This window comes from Puma concolor, chromosome F2 (assembly GCF_028749965.1).
Source record: "Puma concolor isolate L17-30 chromosome F2, mPumCon1.1.hap2, whole genome shotgun sequence".
Lineage (NCBI taxonomy): Eukaryota > Metazoa > Chordata > Mammalia > Carnivora > Felidae > Puma > Puma concolor.
This window is the reverse complement of record NC_141684.1, coordinates 16,924,087-16,944,053: the sequence shown is the minus strand read 5'-3', so window position 1 is coordinate 16,944,053 and position 19,967 is coordinate 16,924,087. Positions and strand designations below refer to the sequence as shown.

The following is a 19,967-nucleotide window of genomic DNA, read 5'->3' as shown; positions in this document are numbered from 1 at the left end:
GAAGGAAGGACTGCCCGCTGGGCCCCCTGACCTGCCGCTCAGAGAAGTGGTATTGGCAGAGCTTTTTCCACAGCAGACGGTCCTCACTGAGCACGTGCAGGTCAGGAGCCACCTGGCCCAGGCTGACCAGGTCCCGCCCGTCACTCAGCCTCTGCATGATGTTCAGTTGTAAGCATAAAGGCAGGTCGGTGAAGGTGAGGCCCTTGAAGGCAGGCTGTGGAGAGAAGGATGATGTTAAGTTGTGGGTTGCAGGGTGGGAGGGCAGCGGATCACCAGGTGACACCCTCCAGGGATGCAGCTGTCCCCTCGTCCTCTACCCTCAAGTTGGTTTTTTGATCAGAGATTAGAAGCAGCAATTCTCCCCGCTTTAAATGCAGAAATGCCCTAAATGCAGGACCCGTGGCCGAGACCCACAGGAACAGCCCTGAACAGCTCGAGCTGAATGGTGCCAGAGGGATTTTCCTGAGATTGACAAAGCTTTATACTTTTAACGATCCTCTGAACAGCACAGCACATGTTCGATTCTGGTGCTCCACTCAATTCACTCCGCGACGAGATTCGCTACCTTCTTCAAGGGCGGGGTGCCTGGGACAGGGCGCCACCCGCCCCTGCCGCCTGAGTTGACTCTGTCACTGCCCCTCCTGACAACCCATCTCTAAGCGGGCTTTCTCACCTGTGCCCAAACATGCTGCCCATGGGCCCCTGCTCTCCCCAGGCCTCTCTGCCCATCCCAATTACTTTCCCTCAGATCCAGCGTCTTCTTGTTTCCTCCGAAAGGCCTTTTACTGCGTTTGTGACTACCCCAGCCCTCTTTCACTGCATCTTCCTGGAACTCCCATGATCTCTCTCGGGTACTTTTGGAACCAGTGCCTTTTTGTTATGTAAGGCATTTTCCCAAAGAAAGCTTAATGGAACGTTCCTGCTGAAGGTAAGCTCCACGGGGGCCGGACTTTTTGTCTTTTGTCATTGCTGTCTCCTTTGTGCCTAGCATAGAGTGGCACCCAATAAGTACCTGAGGGATGAACAAAACCTTAATAATTAAGGAGGTAAAAAAAACAGCAACAAAAAGACCCTGTGCCTGGGTGTATGTGCACATGCATGTGCGCTTTGGAACTAACTCGTCCAGAACCTTCTGACCTAAGTGACACCATCCATTCCATCCATTAGAGCATCTCTCTTCAAACCTAGGGCTCCATGGGACATTTAAAAAACTCTTTGTGGATAATAATACACAGGCTATTAATCAGAAACCTCTACTATAAGCCTGAACTTTAATTTTGTATTTAGTGTTTAATTTTACATTTATTGTTTAAATTTTGATGGGCTTATGTTACCCCATCTACACTTTGAACCTTGAAGGGGGGGGTGGGGTCTAATTTCATATCCCTTGCAGCCTAGCCCAGCACAAACCACCTCTTTTGAGGGCCTGCTGTGGCCTGGTACTGGAGTTGGAATGGGTTCCTTAGGCTGGCAAGATACTCAGAAACATAAGCAAATAATTATAGAGCAGTATGTTAAGTGCTGACCAGGAAGTAAGCACAGAGTGCTCTGGCAACAGTCTGTATGGAGGAGGTCCTCAGTAGTATTTGCTGATATGTCTTGAACAGCATCTGGATGCTGCCATTTGGATACAAAGTCAGCACAAATCATCCAAAATTGTGGTTCTTTGTCCTTCTCACGCTAGACCTGGGTGTGCTCTTGCTTTTGGACTATGGACATTTTTAGCTCAGTGCTCTGTCACATCTGGCGGTGGGGGGGGGGGGGCGCGTTCAAGGGAAAAAAATAGAGGATGAAGAAGCCCTTCCTTAGCTCAGGGAAAACTATCTTGTCAAAGGGTATTGAGTCCCCTCCTCAAATTTTTAGGGAACTACTCTGTTCGAGGGACACCAAAGCCCCCCCACCGCCCAGGATTCCAGGGGGTATGCAGTCTTATTGACTCCCACCTGTGTCCCTTGCCAAGCAGGAGAGGTGTGTAGAGGGAAGGTGGGAAGTGGCAGGGGGCCTTGGGAAGTTGGACTGTGGAGAAGAATGGCAGGTGACATGGGAGATACACCGAATGGACAAGCAGATCTGGATCCCAGGTGTCCTTGGGAACTCTGGGTCTCAGTTTCCCCATGTCCAAAATGAATGAGCTTAGAAGACTCTGATGATCCCTTCTAGCTCCGACAATCTCGGATGTGGATCGGCTTCAGCCTCTTAACTCATCAGAAATGTCTATGACTTGACAATTTAAATTGTTCAGGCTGCTGGGCTGAACTTTCAATTGTTTGCAAAATTCAGGACTTTGCCGGGCTGCTGAAGGCTCTAGACCTATTTGTCGTTTATCATCTGCTGGTGATCATGTGAGCTAATAAAACTGCCATGACATTTTCTTTTTGTTTCCAGCACTTCAAAGCATCTACTTTTTTGGTTAAAACTCCCAGGCCAATTATTACATGAACTCCTATTAAAGTCCACTTGGCAGAGTTCACTCTCAAATTTTCAAACCTGAACTTTTCCAAAATATTTGCCCAGACCCCATGCTGAGCCCTTACTCCTGATAAATGGTTTTAACTGCTTATATGCCTTCTTCTTTTTGAATGTAAATATATAAGAAAAATAAGTCACTCTTGCTCTTCCAGTCAAGCATTTGGCTAAAATCCTTTTAGGGGTGCCTGGGTGGTTCAGTCGGTTAAGCATTTGACTTCGGCTCAGGTCATGATCTCGCGGTTGGTGGGTTTGAGCCCCATATAGGGTTCTGTGCTGACAGCTCAGAGCCTGGAGCCTGCTTCAGATTCTGTCTCCCTCTCTCTCTGCCCCTCCCCCACCCATACTTGCTCATGCACACCCTCTCTCTCTCTCTCTCTCTCTGAAAAATAAACAAACATTGGGAAAAAAAAAATTCTTTTATGGATTCTCTATATCCTCTACATGCTCCCAAACCCTGCCTTGCCCACAGCACTCTGTGGCTCTATTTGACTTTTCTCCCCTCCAAACCAGTTCTCTTTTTTTTTTCCCCATCATCCTTTATCCTATTAATTATTTTTGCCAAACAACATTGGCTCCATGTAATTAGAGATGAAATTTTGAAGGGAAATGAGATTATATGCCGGGAAGACAGTGCTAGGACTTTGGCAAATAGAAAGCAATTAGTGTGAATGTCACCTTAACATTTTTGTGTGATAACATACTTCTCTTTGGTCCAAACTGTTAAAAAGTTGGCTTTAAAATACAGTCCACACTGAAGTAACGAAGTCCCTTCTCTCTTTCTTTCCTCAAGAGAGCTGGGCATTTGTGTGACAAGCTCTTTAGGGCTCCATGGGTTCCCATCACTGCTCTCAAAATCACTGGCTCAGGGGCGCCTGGGTGGCGCAGTCGGTTGGGCGTCCGACTTCAGCCAGGTCACGATCTCGCGGTCCGTGAGTTCGAGCCCCGCGTCGGGCTCTGGGCTGATGGCTCGGAGCCTGGAGCCTGTTTCCGATTCTGTGTCTCTCTCTCTCTCTGCCCCTCCCCCGTTCATGCTCTGTCTCTCTCTGTCCCCAAAATAAATAAACGTTGAAAAAAAATTTTTTTTTAAGATATCACTGGCTCAGAGCAAGGAGGGCTGGGAAGGAGGGCAGAGGGGAGCAGAGAGTATGGGTAGAGGCGCGGTCTCTGTAGCCAGGCCTGAGGTTCAGTCCCCATACTGCTACATCTGATCTGTATCAAGGCACCAGCCAGCTATTCTTAACTACGCAGTCTAATTTTTCTCATTTATAAAATGAGGAAAAGTGTATCTTATAGTGTTGCCGGGCAGGGTGGAAGAGATAATGCACAGAAGTACTTAGCCCAGTGCCCAGTGAAAATGAGCTATCATAAAGACCCCTACTTACAATTATTAATTAATACAATATGAAAGACTTGGAAGAAAGCCGGCCACAGAGTGAGCCATTAGTAATAATAAGAGCTGACACATTTAAAGACTTACTACATGTCAGGCACTGTTCCAAGTACTTTCTATAGGTTATTAAATCCTACACTAGGGCTAGGAGATCAGTATTACTGCCTTTATTTTCCAAATGGGGCCCGGAGATGCTGACTAACTCACCCCAAATTCTGCAATTGGTAAATGTTTATCATCATCCCTAACCCAGGGCAGTATTTTCCATCTATATTCCCCCAAACACTGCACGAGTTATTTCAGGCAGGTGGTGGGGGACTTCCCTTCAATCGTTCATCCATTCGTCTCAGATTTACTGACTGCCTTCTGCTCTGAGCAAGGAAGAGGGAACAGAGAGGGAGCAAGATGGTGGGGTCTTTCCCTGCGGTGCTCAGAAGCCAGTGGATGGAGGCAGGGAAGTGGAACCAGGCAGGAGATAATTTCACATAGCAATAACCACTCTGAAGAAGGTGAGGGGAGAGTGGTTTCCGTGGATCGGGTGGTCTGGGGAGGCGGGACCAAGCTTGGAAGGGGCAGGGAATAGCTTGGCCTGGCTGTAGTGCCAGGAGCAGAGGGGCGAGTGAGATGAACTTCCGTGTCTGATCTGTCCTGCACAGGATTGCGCTGGATTTAAAAGGTTGCGAAAAGCTGGATCATGGAATAAATAGTTGGAAGAAAGCTGGATTGAAAAGAAGTTTGGAAATCTCTGACGTTAAGAAAGCTTTGCCGTGTGAGGAATAGAGAGTCCCGGTTTTGACCTAAGTCACTGGGCTTCTCTGGTCCCCACTACCCTCTCACTCCATGAAGGGTTAGAGTAACTACAATGGCTATCTTCCGGTGTCCATGGGTCAATTAAGGGGGTGGTTCTAGGTAAGTAAGCCCATGGGGCTCCTGTGGTGTGGACAGAGGGAACAGAGGCAAGCTCTAGGCAAGTGTGATCATCTAAACAGTGTCCCAAATTCCCCTGGGAGAAGATGCCCTTGAGACAAATGGGACTTGCTGGGTAATTCTCTCCTGGGCTTAGACCAAAAAAAAAAAAAAAAAAGTATTAAGTCCAGGCTACACAGAATACCAGAAATCAGGTAGAAGGTGTAAGTGAATTTTCTGGGAGAGATAAGCTGGGAATCTGGGTCACAAGTTCATGTTGTCAAACTATGCCCATACCTGAGAGAAGGGATTGGGGTAAATTATTAGAATAAACTAGGTAAAGGTTCAGAATGTACTCTCTTAAAATAGTCAAATAATTGAGATAGCTTTTGAAAGATTATCTGGGCTTGAGCCCTGCTCTGTGTGTGTGTGTGTGTGTGTGTGTGTGTGTGTGTGTGTGTGTGTGTGTGTGTAAGTGTGGGAGTTGTAGCCTACGTGACTAAGGAAGTCACATAATTCTGAGGCTTCTAATTATTCCCCTTGTTTCAGGGTTTGAGAAACTAAGTCTTAGAGAGGGTGTTAACAGCAAAGTCAAGGATGCTACATTTTGAAAACTTTGTTAGTAAAGTAATTATTTAAAAGAGGTCAAACAGGTTTTTTTCATGCTACTGCCTCGAGAGATGGGGCGGACCCAAACTTTATCAGCTTGGGTCCCGGAACCACTTAGAACAGTGCGGTGGGTGATTAGATACGGGAGTCGAGCGCTATGTGAGCGGTCTAAGTATGCCTGTCCATTAGCGAGCCTTAGAGATTACAGCAGTGTCCTTCTCACATTTTTGTGTGCCTTCGTCCTGCTGCTCACTATTAAGAAGACAAGAGCTGGGGGCCAAATTATGTTGTAAAAGTCAAAAGACACTACTTATAGTAGTTTCATTGTAATATAGGGCTTTTTTTTTTTTTTTTTTTTTTTTGCTTTGAGTGAGAATTACTCTTCTCTTTCCTACATGTATGTTCACAGTCTTTTTTTTTTTAAATTTTTTTTTTTTTCAACGTTTATTTATTTTTGGGACAGAGAGAGACAGAGCATGAACGGGGGAGGGGCAGAGAGAGAGGGAGACACAGAATCGGAAACAGGCTCCAGGCTCTGAGCCATCAGCCCAGAGCCCGACGCGGGGCTCGAACTCACGGACCGCGAGATCGTGACCTGGCTGAAGTCGGATGCTTAACCGACTGTGCCACCCAGGCGCCCCACACAGTCTTTAACCAAAGGCTTCCTTGTCATAATTATTCATTGGAACTAGAATTTTCAAAAGTTGGCACCAGTTTTCCAAGCCACTGCCATCGTAGCTCTATCATAGCCAAGGCAGCATTCCTGGAGCTATGAGGGACAGGTTCTTTAGGAGGAAATGGGCAAAGAGGAGAGATTCCCCAGATCGAAGTCTCCAGTTTTCCTACCAGGTTTCAGTTCCCACACTTTGATCCTGTTTTGCCAAGTTCTTCTGCTTCCCTCTCCTGGGAAGTTCTAGCCCGCTCCCAGCACCCAAGTAGAGAGCATCAGATCAGAATAGTTGAGACCCTTCCACCACCACCGTGGATTTAAAGTCCTGCCTCGCCGTGGAGGACCCCGACTAACGTCTTTACTGCCAGAAGGAAGCCGGGGCGCTGCTGCTTACCCTGGTGATTTGGATACTGTTCAGCTGCTGCTGCCAGTGGAGAATGGTCTCCATCCGGTACACCCACATGTTGATGTTCCCGACCAGCACAGACTTGCCGACTCTCTGGACCAGCGTACATAAGGACGTGTAGAGGGTCTGGAGTAGTTCCCTTATTAGCCTGATGTTTTGCTGGTCTTCGAGGACTGGAGTGGGGGCGGGGGGGGAGGGGGAGAAAAAAATATTAACAGTCGTGATACTGGAAACACTGTATATTTTATAAGTGGGCCTTTCTTCTCGATTCTGCTCATGTTACGTGGGTACTGCCTCCGGGGATGTGGTTTTCTTTCTCACTGTTATTTATTCTACACTTGGCCAAGCTTCTACACTTGAGGTTACTGGGTAGAGTTTCCATTATCTAGGTCCCTCTTTGTTCTCTTCTCCCTAGTTTTCGACAAAGACTCTTTCTCCCTTCACAGTTTTGCCAGCACCAATGGCTCACCTGATTTGAAGGCAGTTTCTTTTGCCCAGCAGTGACATCCTGCCCAGCAAGTGGTCACTCGTCAGGAATGTGAGTTCCGATCCTGTCTGGCTGAGTCTTTGTGTGATTATGGATAAATTACTCTTTCTTATGGGCCTCAGTTTCCCTCTGTGTACAACGACTCAGATGAGCCAAAGATCTAAAGTTTCTTTTAGATCAAATAGTCTATGAGTCTATTCTGCTTTGTATATAGCTCAATTTTCTAGGAATTTAGAATCCAGAGGGCTTGGTTAGCCAAGGTTGGGATGTGTGCCCACATTGAGAAGTTTGAGAGGCTTATAGCAGGGCAAATGGATACTCCTAATAAGAGGATGGGAGGGTGATGGTGTCTCCCCTTTTCACAAGTGACCCTCCTTTCTGAACTGGAATTTGGCAGAAGTGCATCTGGAGTCATTCACTTCCATCCACTCACTCTTCCTTAAATCTAGTGACAGGTCCACTCTATCAGAAAACCCATCTGCCCATCCCCATCTCTATAAAAAGGGGTGAGGGAGAGAGAGAGAGAGAGGGAGAGAGAGAGGGAGAGAGAGAGAGAGAGAGAGAGAGAGAGAGAGAGAGAGAGAGAGAGAGAGAGAGCGCACACTCACCTTTCAGTACCACTTTTTCCAAAATGTTCATGAAGTTCTTTTGGGCGATGCCACTCAAGGATGTGAGCTGTGACTTTGCTATCAGTTCCAACAGCTGTGGATAAAAATAGAAGTTGCCAGGCTTAGAACACAGAGACATTTTTCTCCTCTAATCTTTGCTTTCAGGTCACATGACACGTAGAGACAGATCGACAGGGAGAGATAGATGGCAGGCGGGCCCACAGTGCAATAAAAAGCAGATGCTCAAAGTGAAAGACAAATGGGGGGTAATTCAAAACCCAGGAATCAGGCTGAATATTTAATTGCTTTTGTTTTCTTTTAAATATAAAGAGTCTTGCTTCAGCCAGGGTGAATTCATTCTGCCTGTCCTACTTCAGCAAGTGAAGCTGAGGAACTCTAAAGGGAGCAAAACTTCCAATGACCTGCAAATGTTAGAGTCGTACACAATCACTCCCAGCAAGAATTTTTCTACTCCTACTTGAACTTCTTCCCCACCGGCACCAACTACTCTCAAGGCAAATTAAACCTCATGGTCAGTAAGATGCACATTTTCCAAGGAAGGGGAAATTCTTATCCAGAAGTCTCCTGCTCCTGCAGCATTCAGTAAAAATGGCTGTTAATTAGAATCTTCCATTGCACTTAAATTCCTGTGGAAAGAGGCCAATCACAGGAAAAGAGAGGAATTCAGGGTTGTACCGTATATCTACGTATTTCTGCTTAGAGGCTAGCTCCTAACCTCCCTTATAGCTCCTAACCTTGGGTTCAATTTTTGATTTGACCACCTATTAGCCCTGTGGCTATGGGCAAGTTACTAAATTTCTTGGTGCCCTGGTTTCATCATCTGTACTAATAATACTCAGAGTCGTCAAGATTGTTGAGAGCTTTGAATGAGGGAATGCCCATAAAGCACAGTGCCTGGCACAAATTAGGTGGAAAATAGAGGTTGGTGTTTATTGAAAGACTGTGTCCCAATCCCACGACCCCCATTATTGCCAAACACAAAGAAATGAAGGTAATAATTTAAGTTGGTGCGTCCCTAGTCTGGTCTTTCTTTGGTAGCAAAATTCTTTACAGATGTGGCAATATTTTTAAAAAATCTATTAAAAATTCAATTGTTAAAAAATGAAACTTAAGACTGGAAGGGAATCTTAGAGATCATGTAGTTCAACCAACTTAACAGATGAACAAAATGAGGCTCAAGAGACTATCAGTTTACTGAGAGCAAGGAGAGGACTCAGCAGAGACCTCAACACACTTGATGCTTTCATGGAGTTATCGAACAAAAGAAGTTGATGTAAAATGAAAATAATCTCCCCAGAGCCCAGCAGGCCCCCAATGCACTCACCTTAGACTTAGAACCAAGACCCCTCTTTGACATTAAACCTTGAATTTCTGCTCCTAGGAAACTTTTCAAGAGCGTTTCATCTCCTGGCTAGGCCCCAGCCCAACTTCACTTTGGGTCAATAAACATCGAGTGTGACACTGTTGGAAGCGTTGGAATCAAGGCTGAGGGAACTAGCAAAGTGACATTCTAAGAAGTAGGCTGCAGAGGAGAACCGAAACTTCTGGATCAAAGCCCTAGGCAATTGAAAGAACCTCTGCTTCCAAGACATTTGTTTAAAACTTCTGTCCTCCCGGAGCCCTTTTGGAGCCTGTCAAACCACATACAGACTTTTAATTTCCTGAACATAATTTTACTTTTAAGTAAAACAAAGCAAAACAAAAAAACCACCCCAAAACCTTTTCCTGCCCGGCTTCTGTATCTCTCACACATGCAGGGAGAAGGAGGTGAGGCAAGGCGGAGGCTGGTTTGTTAAGATTAGTGCTGCTGATCCAAACATGGAAGTAGGAGCTGATCCAGTGCCCACTGAGAGAGGCAAGAAGTCAGTACATCCGTAGAGGCCACACCCATGGGCGGTGACCACACCCGATGACCTCTGCTTGTCTGGTTCAGCTCTGTCACCAACCAGCACGTGATAGTCAAGAGAGGAGTGACAAATGGCACCAAGGGACCGGCCAGACCTTGCATTTATCTCCCTGACCAGCAGCAACCAGATTGAGAAGGCCAGCCCGATGGTCTATTAATACACTGTGCCTCACATGACCAGCATAAAGCAAGATGAAAGAAAACAAAAGCCTTGAGTGGCTCTCGGAACGGCAGTTGGCTGTGCACTGTGACTCATCGTGTGGTGGAATGGGGGAGGGCGGGCGGAGCTCTGCCTGAAATCCATCCAAAACCCAGATTCCACGTGACTACCATCTCTTGAGGGTGTCAGTTTTAATCTTGCTAAAAACACACCAATCACATGGAGAAGGCAACTCGCAAGGCTATGACTATGCATCTGAGGGAAAACAAAAAGCCCTTTGGTCAGATTGAGATGATGTTTGACTAAGGAAGAAGAGTAATACGGCAGCGAAAATTTCTCCATCGACATCAGGATGACATGTCAACTACGCTATGTTTAACCTGATCTCAAGAAAAAGTCCCTCTTTTCACTGCCAGGCAGTTGTGGGGTCAGGAGAAAAAACCCTGCAATAGGAACACACCCAGCTTCTCTAGCTGGGTGACCTCTACAACTGTCTTTCGTTAGCAAATATTTTCTGAGTGCCCACTCTGTCCTAGCATTGTGGCAGGTGACGTGGATATGACAGTAGGGTCACATGATAGCTAGACGCATGGAGTTTACTGTCTAGCCTGTGGCATAGGTCATTTAACCTCTCAGAGTCCCATTTTCTTCATTTCTAAAATGGAAATGAAAAGACTACCTACTTTACAGGGTTGTTATAAGAGTTAAAGAGATAAATGTGTAAAAACCCATTCTAAATACCAAATTCAAGGCATTATTACTATTATAAAATATTATATCTTCCTATTCCAGACCCCAATCTTTTAGTGAAGTTTACAGCTGATATCAGGGTTTAGCAAACTTTCTGTAAGGGGCCAGAGAGTAAATATTTTGGGCTTTGTGGGCTATAGGCTCTTTGTCACAACTACTCCGTTTAGCAGTTATAGTGCAAAAGCAGCCTTAGGCAACATGTAAATGAATAGATGTGGCTGTGTTCCCATAAAACTTTATTTACCAAAACAGGTGGGGGACCGGATTTGGTCCTTGGGCCATAGTTTACCAACTTTACTTCGTGCCTCAGTTTCCCCATCTGTAAACCATGCATAATAATAGTACCAACTTCGGAGTTGCAATGAAGATTGTGTTCATAAAGCATTCAGAATAGTGTCTGATACAAAGAATATACTCAAATTGTTATTAGTTTTTATCATAATGCAGAGAATATCACTAGGTAAAATTAATGCCAGGGTGGGCATAGTGAATTAGTAAAGTACAGGTGGTTTAAAGATCTTTAGAATCCTTGTATTTCAATTTTATGTACTGTCAACCAAATGCTTAAATGGTTTCAAATTTTAATATCACTTTCTGTCATTTTTATTATGTTTGTGATACATTTTAATAGCTCCCTATCTGTTGATGAATGTTAACGTTGATACGTTTTACGACTTACATAGTTGCATCTACCGTGAGGTCTTATTTTGCTAACGATAAATGCGGGTTTACTACACATCAGTGACTGCACTAAGCACCTCACATGTATGATCTCGCTTAGTCCTCAATGGTAACCTGAGGAGTTAGGCTCTCCATTTGAAAAAGAGGACACTGGCTCAGAGAAGTTAAGTCAAATACCTAAAGTCACACCAGCAGTAGTTAAGTGGTGGACTCTAACCAGATGTGTCTTAACAGAAAACATGTTAAGGACTTCAGCTTTTCAGGGTTGATCAAATTTGCCTCTACGACCAAACTTTAAAACTAGTAGCAATATCACGTATTGCTATATTCTGGGAGACAGGGTCTGGAAATGCCGTATCAATATTACACTGTGACAGGTAATCAGCTTTTACTACTAAGGGAGAAATAATCTGCAGAAAGTGTTAACGACATGACTGGGATGGGGCCATTGCTTTGGGTAAACCACTTAGGTCTACTTTCCACAACAGCATAACACTGCAGGCCCCAAACCAGTAGGTAGTATGGTGTGGAGCTAGCGGTAAAGAGGACTTAAATTGATTAATTTTACATTTTACTTCTGTGTTAAGAGAGCTGTGTGCCGAGGGGAGCAGGACTACATCTAGCAATTTCTTTACCAAGATGACTTAGCTGGCTGGATTCTTTGCCCCCAGCCACAAGAGAGCAAAGGAAAATGTTCTGTTTGGAAATGGCTCTTTCTTTTCAGCCGGGCAAATTTTAGCCCAGGTGCCAGTAATCTGTGCTGTGTTTAAGGAGAGGCAGGAGGGTAAGGAGGAGGAGGAAAAGGAGGAGCAAGACAGCTCTAGGCCCCTCCTGAACTCCATGGTATCATTGCCGCGTGGGCAGTCTGGGTATCCGGAGTGATTTGCAGTGACTGGTTGTGCAGTGACAGGAATGGGTCTGGGCTACCAGAGGAAGGGATGGTGGTCACCGCATGCCGAAACCACATCCTGCCCTTCAACTTTGGCTCGTGCTCATTTTGGAGACGTCAAGTAGGGGAAAAATCTAGTTGCAAGCAATATCGTATGGCAAATCTTGGAGCGGTTACAACCGCAGTTTGAAGTGGCGTGTGGAACATGACTGGGCAGAAGAGATATTCCCCTCCTATCTCACTTAACCGAAGAAAGGACAGGTTTCTTATCTTCTCTCACCTTCGGTTCGTCATAGCATTCATACTTAAAAAAATCAGCTTATGTCACTTCTCTGCTTGAAACCCTCAAACAGCTTCCCTTAGAAGAGGATCTAACCTCCTTTCCGTGACTGGCAAGGTCCTCCCTGATGTGGCCTGTGCCCCTCCTCCAACTTCATTCTGTTCTAGCCACAAGGGCCGTCTTTGGTTTCCTGAACAGGCTCAGCTCAGTCCCACCTCCCAGCCTTTGCCCTTGTCACGGCTTCACATGCTGGCTCTGACCCACCCCTCAGGTCTCATTCAAATATCACCTGCTCAGGGAGGCCTTCTGTGACCATCCTCTATGGAAACCTCCCAGTCGCCATTTTTATCTTACTGTGGTTTCATTGTTCCATTTACACATCTCTGAAATGATCTTGTTTCCTTATTTGTTGACTGTCTAATTGGGATATGAACCTCAAGGCTGCAGGGGTTGTTTTGTTTACCAATCGCTCTACCCCCAGCCTGGCACGTTGTAGGCAGTCAACCAATATTTATTTTCTAACACATTTGTCTTTTAGAATCAATGAGCATTGTAGCTGCAAGGGACCTGGGAAAGAGTATGCCCAAATTCCTCCTCTTTAGATCAGGAGGCTCATGATGGTCAAATGACACAATCACGGTCAGTGCTAGATAGTCTCGACTGTTAGGCTGGGACTCATATGGGGTCTGGTCCCAGACGAATGCTTCAGGAGTAAATTACTTATAGTGCAAACAGATCACCCTTTCCAGGAAGGCAAGCAGCTGACATCTAGAGGAATGGTAAATAAATTGGGCTTCGGAAGCATCAACAGAAAGCAGTAGCTTCCCCGTGTGTTTGTTTCAGACCAAACCACACAGGGGTTAACAATAAGGCTGCTGCTGGAGCATACTCTGTCTTGCATAGGATATTGTTAAGAACATAACTGATCTCTAAATTCTTCCATCTCCTGTGACTATGGGCTCTGAAGTTTGAATTATAGGTGCGATTGAACACATGCCTCAGGGTTATCAAAGGCAGGAAAGAAGCTTCAAGAAGCCCCTGCCATTTCTCACGTGTTCAATACCCAAGCTGGGTACCTACAGAAATATGTCTTTTGCAAGAAACCTTTGGTTACATCAGGCAGTGCCTCTGCTTGTACCGAGTGCCATGTACTTTCAAGACCCTTATTTATTCAGTGGATAACACAGATTAAAAACCTGGAAAGTTTTGTCCTGACTTTGAGCTTGAACACTGACAGGTTGGAAGAGAGAACATTGCAGCTACATTAATAATCTTCAGGCATGTCAAGATTGGGTAAATATTATTTGCAAGTGAAACATCTCTCTCTTACGGAGTGTTAAAATCCTAAGAAGGAGGGCCAAGTTTACACAAATTAATTGTATTCTCATCTGAGAGAAACTTGCCTGTCTTCTATCCATCCCAGATATTTTTGAACTTGTAATGGTGCCCCGCTCCCTGTTTGCATCAATTTGAGTAGCTCTGTTTGCTTCAATCATCCTGCTTTTAGATTGGGCTTCTTGTCTACCCTAGCACTCCTAACCTCTACCCTCTGATTTCATGAGGCTGGATGTCATATTGCCTGGGCCTCTGGTTGACCAGCACTCCCCTCCCATTCTTTCTCATCTCCCGGTTTCTGCTCACAGCATTTGTCCCTGCAAAGCCTTCGTCCTGCCTCAGCACCTAGCCAGCTCCTGGAAGGACTGGTTCTTCAGTCCTTCTTCAGCGATTCTACCTCTTCCAATAGGTTGTCTCTGGTGCCCGCCCCTCCTCCAGTCTCCTAGACAAGACCAAAACCCCATCTGCCACTTCAGCAGTTGTACCTTGTCCCCCAAGTAGCCCAGAAGATCCTGATAAGCAGGGACCAGGTCTTCGTTGATTCTCGAGTGGTTATGGCAACACTAGGTAAATGTTATGGATTTCATTCAGAAATACCTATTTAGGAATTTGAAAGCATTCACCGGAAGCAGTCTTTGATCTATGGGGACCTAGCAGGGGGATGCTGTCACCTCCTTGCCTTTGGAGCTCCTCTGTCTGTGGACTGGAGGGGCCTTTGGATCCTAGCTCACAGTTCCTGAAAACAAACCTTACCCTCAACCAGAGCACTTGGGAGTACAGTGTCCAATGCTCTCAGGAGCTTACCTCCTTGCAAGGGAGAAAAGTCTGCTGAACTGGCATTTAAAACTCAGCTCACCTGTCCATTTTAGCATATCCCTCTGCATAATAAGCACCTGATAATGTAGAAACTGGACAGAATTTTTGTATATTTTTGTATATTTCTGGCCCATGGTGGGATAGGCTTAGATTCTGAGTTCTCAAAACAAATTTGATCTTGAGGCCTTCAAAGTGGGATAGGAAAGGAAATCTGGCAGAAAAAGTATAAAACATCAATCTCTCCATTTTATTTCATCTTTAATCTCTATTGTCTATTTCTGTAATCTATTTGTGTGTTTTCTAATGCCTGTAATTAGGACCCTAAAGATGAGGATATTAATGGCAACAACTGATTCTCATCGAGTGCTTACCACATACCAGGTCCTGTTGGAAAGCATTTAAATTTAGTTTTAATTCCCTGAGCAACATGATGGGACAGATACCATTATTAGCACCTTTTATAGGGATGTGATTCACAGATGAATTTATGAATATATGTAAGTTGAAAGTACGTGCTTATGTTATTTGTTTAGGAGTCCGTGGTCAAAAACACCACTGTTTTGGTCTCTTGGCCATTCCTCATTTTTTCAGGTGCCCCCCCCCCCCCCTTCGATGGGTACCTTTCTACTTTTGAATGTATCCCATTACTTCTGTGGGTTATGTAGGCACCCCTATTTCTTCAGGTAGGTCCCCACCTCTGTGTGTGCTCCCCTACTTCTGTTTGTGAGTGTTCCCTCTTCTGTGGGTACTCAGACATTACAGTATCTGCTTGCCTCAATGCTTGTTAGGACTGAAAACCAGGAATTCTAAGCAGCACAGACTTTCTCCTGTAAGATCCCTGGCAGCCTAATCAGCACTCACTGAAGGACCCACCCTGTGCCCTCAAATGTTAATGCCCCACAGTAGATTCTCACAATTCCAACCATTTCTGTGAGTCATTTTCAGATAGGCTCACGGCTCTGTTCTTTTGACTCTGTGGCCATTGGGGTGGCTGGCCTTCCTCCCTCCAACCCAGCTTCTCTCTCCCAACAGAAAAAGATACCACGGGTTTTAAGACCCAGGTGGCAGGGGCCACCCTCCATCAGAGGAAGGCGCCAAGTATGTGCAGTGCTAAATTAATCCAAGGTCACTGCGGCAGAGGAACCTAGCAAGGAGCCAGGCTTCTCCTGCACATCACGACCCACCAACAGCATGCCCTTAATTGAAGGCATTGGGTTTGAATTTGAGTCATAGTGCCATATTTCAGTCTTTTGTTTGCCAAGCCGCCAGTCAACTTAAACTAAAACATGTTTTTGGAAAAGACTTTTAGGGGTTGTAGGAATGCAGTAACTTGCTGGAAACATTCAAATGGACTTAGGGTGGTAACGCAGAAAAAAATAACGTGCATTGGTTTAGGCTGTGATTTTCTTTTGGGCTGCAGAGGGATAGAGAGTGGGGTTGCAAGCTTTTGCTTGTCCTTTCTGATCTGCTAGCACAGATGGGCCAGTTCTCTCCAGTCAGGAGGTGGTCCTCAAGGTTCTCCAGAACCTTTCAGGTCTAGAGGTGGCATCTGCATCCCACAAAGAGAGCTGGAAGACCTGGTCAAAGGGCATCCTGGCATTAAAGCATGAAAACCCTTTCCTGCATGTGTGCCTTACTGTGTCTTGTTTAAAAACGCAATGTGCAAAATCCAGCATTTGGGCTTCCAATAGTTTTTTGAGCTGGTTCCCAAACTTAAAAACACGGGGGTCACCAAAGGGCAGATTTAAGTAGCAATGCATGGACACCACCTTCAGTTAATTAAATCATATGCCCGAGAGGTGGCCTTCTGTAGGGAAACCAGCTTTGCAGGTGATTCTAATGTGCAGCCAGTTCAAACGAGAACCAGTGGGCCACAGCAGGCTTAGTTCACACAGCTGTGAGTTGATGTGTGGTCTCCAAAACCCTCTCCCAGCTTATTGGAGACCCACTTTCTCCATTGGCCTTTCTGTGCCCTAGCTGAGTTAGTCAGCACTCACCTCCTCATGGGGACCAAGTTCCAGCCCTACCACCAGCCCAGCCCCTGGAATGCTCACCGACTTCCCAAGGGAGTTTCCAAAATGTGTTGGTCTTCAGGCATGGTGTAAACCAATTTTTAAAATGACCTTTCATAAATGGGTAAGTTGTTGCCTCTAAAGGTTTTAGATCATCCTTAAAAACCACAGTTAAAATTGTATTTAAGCCATTGGGTGTGTGTGTGTAGAGAAGGGGATGAAGGCAGCGAGTATAATCTGAAGCCTATTAAAATAAGGTACAGATACTATATGAAAACCTTTCCTTCCCAGCTTATATTAAAAACTTTTGACTCCATAAATTCCACAGAACTTTTGTACTTACAGATAAAAATTAGACAATTTTGAGATAGCGGTGTTGGCCACCTCTTTTATTCCCTCTGCGTTGTCTGTTTCTGAAGAGGGAAGCCAGCATGAACACATTTTGTAAAAAATGTACTTGGCTTTAGGGGCACCTGGGTGGCTCAGTCGGTTAAGTGTCCAACTTTAGCCCAAGTCATGATCTTGTGGTTCGTGAATTCGAGCCCTACATTGGGCTCTGTGCTGATGTCTCAGAGCAGACCCTGGAGCCTGCTTCAGATTCTGTGTCTCCCTCTCTCTCTCTGCCCCTCCGCATTTGCACTTTGTCTCTCTCTCAAAAATAAACATAAAAAAAAATTTTTTTTAATGTACTTGGCTTTAAAGAGATTAAAAAACATTTTTTAAAGGCCTTCAAAGTTGGTTCAGTTGTTCACTGGAACTAAGGAATCACTATGGTACTATATTAGACCATTATGTCCAAGTGGTAAGATGGGGAGGACATATTGGCAAGCTACTTTGCAAAGTTGGCTTAAGGGTAAGAATATATGAGATGTGCATTGACTTCCTTAGAAGAAAACCCTCAAAGCGCAGTGCCTATCATTAAAATGTTTTAAGCTCTTTATAAAAATAACATTATTTCTCAAATTATAGAGGACTCTTAACAGTGAAAGGGAAAAAAAAAAAAAAAAAGATTGTTCTTTCCAAAATAGAAACACTTTTCCACTATTGCTGAACCTGACAGCTCTGAGAGCATTCAGCAGTTTCTCTAACTTCAAGATTATTTGAGGGAAAGTGCTCACATTTTATAATTAGATACTATCAGATACAAGTCCTCTATGCTGAGTCTTAATCAAGTGGCAGATTTCCCATTAATCTTTTTTTTTGGAAGTAGAAAAACATTTATCAACTGAATTGAAAAGGCATATTAGGGAGAATCAATGATAATTTAGGTGAGTAGGCAATAATAAATATTAGTAGCTGACTCTGAATAATTGATTCCGATTTTCAGGGTATCTTCATATATAACATTACTGAGTTCACAGCTACCCTGTGAAGTTGAGGTTGTTCTAAATCCTTCTTACGGAAGGGGCGGCTGAGCCTTAGGCTGTAATAGTATGAAAGTTGCGGGGCTGGGGCCTGACCTCAGACCATTGTACCTTCAGTCCTCTGCTTGCAGAGAACTTACTGTAGCAGTGAAGAGTGTGGACTCTAAGACTGACCAGGTTTCAGATCCCGATTTTGTCGCTTATGTAGCTTTGTGACCTTGGACAAGCCATTTTACTTTGCTGTATTTCTGTTTATTGAAACACACTTCATAGGGTTAATGGACGAATAAACGTGAAGGCACATAATCGCATGAAGATAGAGTTTTGCTATTACGACCTTGTTCCTTTGCTGTATTTCTTGTGAAAGGGAAAACAAGTACGAAGACCCATCTACAAATTGACTGTTTTGCTGATCAGTTTGTAATTAAGACATCAGAACTGGGTGTCCTCCTCTGACACCTAGAAGATGGAAAGTATTCATATTCTTAGCAACAAGAGTTTCCAGCTCTTGCTGGGCCTGTCTCCAACCAGCCTGGGCTGGGTTGCAGGCCACAGTGACCTCCCTGAAATGGCAGAGTCACACTGACTGACGTGAACATTTCATCAAGAAGGTCTCTTATTCTCATCCCTTTTGGATTGGAATAAGGGCTCAGCTGAAAGCTGACAGATTTACTCATGTGGTCACAGGCTCAGCTCAGAGCTTCTAACCTACAAGGAGGCTTGGGTTTTTATCAGGTCAGCAGGGACGGCCAGGCCAGCATCTGCCCTGATGACAGGTGAATGATCCAGGCCTCAAGGGGCCTTGAATGTCATTGCTCTGGCTGAGCCGTGGCAATCATGTGACTCAGTGACGGGGCACTGAGAAGCATAACAACCCAGGAAAAAGAAGATAAAAACCCAGCCACCCAACACCCACAAGGGGTAAATTCCCTCCTACATTTTTTTTTTTTTAATTTTTTTTTTTTTAATGTTTATTTATTTTTGAGACGGAGACAGAGCATGAACGGGGGAGGGTCAGAGACAGGGAGACACAGAATCTGAAACAGGCTCCAGGCTCTGAGCCATCAGCCCAGAGCCCGACGCGGGGCTCGAACTCACGGACCGCGAGATCATGACCTGAGCCGAAGTTGGCCGCTTAACCGACTGAGCCACCCAGGCGCCCCCCTCCTACGTTTTTTTAAAAATTTGTTTTTAATGTTTTATTTTGGTTTTTGAGAGACAAAGAGAGACAGAGTGAAAGCAGGGGAGGGGCAGAGAGAGGGGGAGACACAGAATCTGAAGCAGGCTCCAGGCTCTGAGCTGTCCGCATGGAGCCTGATGCAGGGCCTGAACCCGTGAATGTAAGATCATGACCTGAGCTGAAGTCAGCCGCTTAACTGACTGAACCACCCAGGAGCCCCTAGTCCCTCCTACTTCTGAGACTAAAACCCAAACAGCTGCTACCTCTCAGGTTGAACCACTGACAGAAATGCACAACAGAGCTAAGGGTGGGGGGGGGGGAACAACAACAATAAACCAATTAAAAAGAATCACTGATTTGGAGGGCATGTTTAGACTTATTTGCTTTACTACCTTCATCATTAATATCTTGCCAAAGCTCCTTAAAATTTTTTTTTCCCCGACATGGGGTTTCAAATGGAAAGCAACGGACCTGAACAGGTAGTTAGTTTCACGCTTTAGGTGAACAAGAGACTGAACGTGGGGTGGGAGGGAGTCACGGGAAAGATGCACTGAGGTGCTTTGAACTTGTCTGGTGTTGTAGCCTAAACCAAGAATGCCGTGGGGTCACCTAGAGTGTGCTAAAACAGGACAAGGAGGAGGACAGTGAGAACAATCAGAGGTACAGAAGGTTTTAAAATAAGCCATGGTGTTTTTTGGCTTTCTTACTACTGAATTCTCTCTTGCTAATGTGGCTGCCAGAGCCCTTGCTGCCTGCAGTGTGTTCCCATTTATGGTGGGGGGCGGGAAGTGGCTCACATGAGGACTATGGCCGTTCCTGTCTGTCACGGCCAATCTCAGGGACATCCTCACGGGATCCACGTAAGGACTCGAAGTACATCTGGACAGAAGGGAGTTGAGAAGTCTGTTTTCTGCTTTCCTCAAAATTCCCAGTGTCCTACAGAGTTATTCTTTGGGGGCGGGGAACTATCTCAAGAGAACCTGAAAAAGATAATTCAACTGAGACCCTGGGAACCTATAGAGACTTAC

The 19,967-nt window shown here is 45.1% G+C and overlaps 2 protein-coding genes across 2 annotated transcripts in view; one reads left to right on the top strand and one right to left on the bottom strand.

Moving 5' to 3' along the window:
• The window catches only part of NTAQ1 (N-terminal glutamine amidase 1), a 127,940-nt gene that overhangs the window by 83,088 nt on the left and 24,885 nt on the right, over nt 1-19,967 (top strand). The gene's annotated exons all lie outside the window — the stretch shown is intronic.
• FBXO32 (F-box protein 32) overlaps nt 1-19,967 on the bottom strand; it is a 36,271-nt gene that overhangs the window by 7,531 nt on the left and 8,773 nt on the right. The window contains exons 5-7 of the mRNA XM_086695398.1: nt 7,546-7,639; nt 6,439-6,623; nt 32-214 (exon numbers count right to left, since the gene is read on the bottom strand). Coding sequence (XP_086551524.1) covers nt 32-214; nt 6,439-6,623; nt 7,546-7,639 — 462 coding nt within the window. The remainder of the gene's footprint in view (nt 1-31; nt 215-6,438; nt 6,624-7,545; nt 7,640-19,967) is intronic.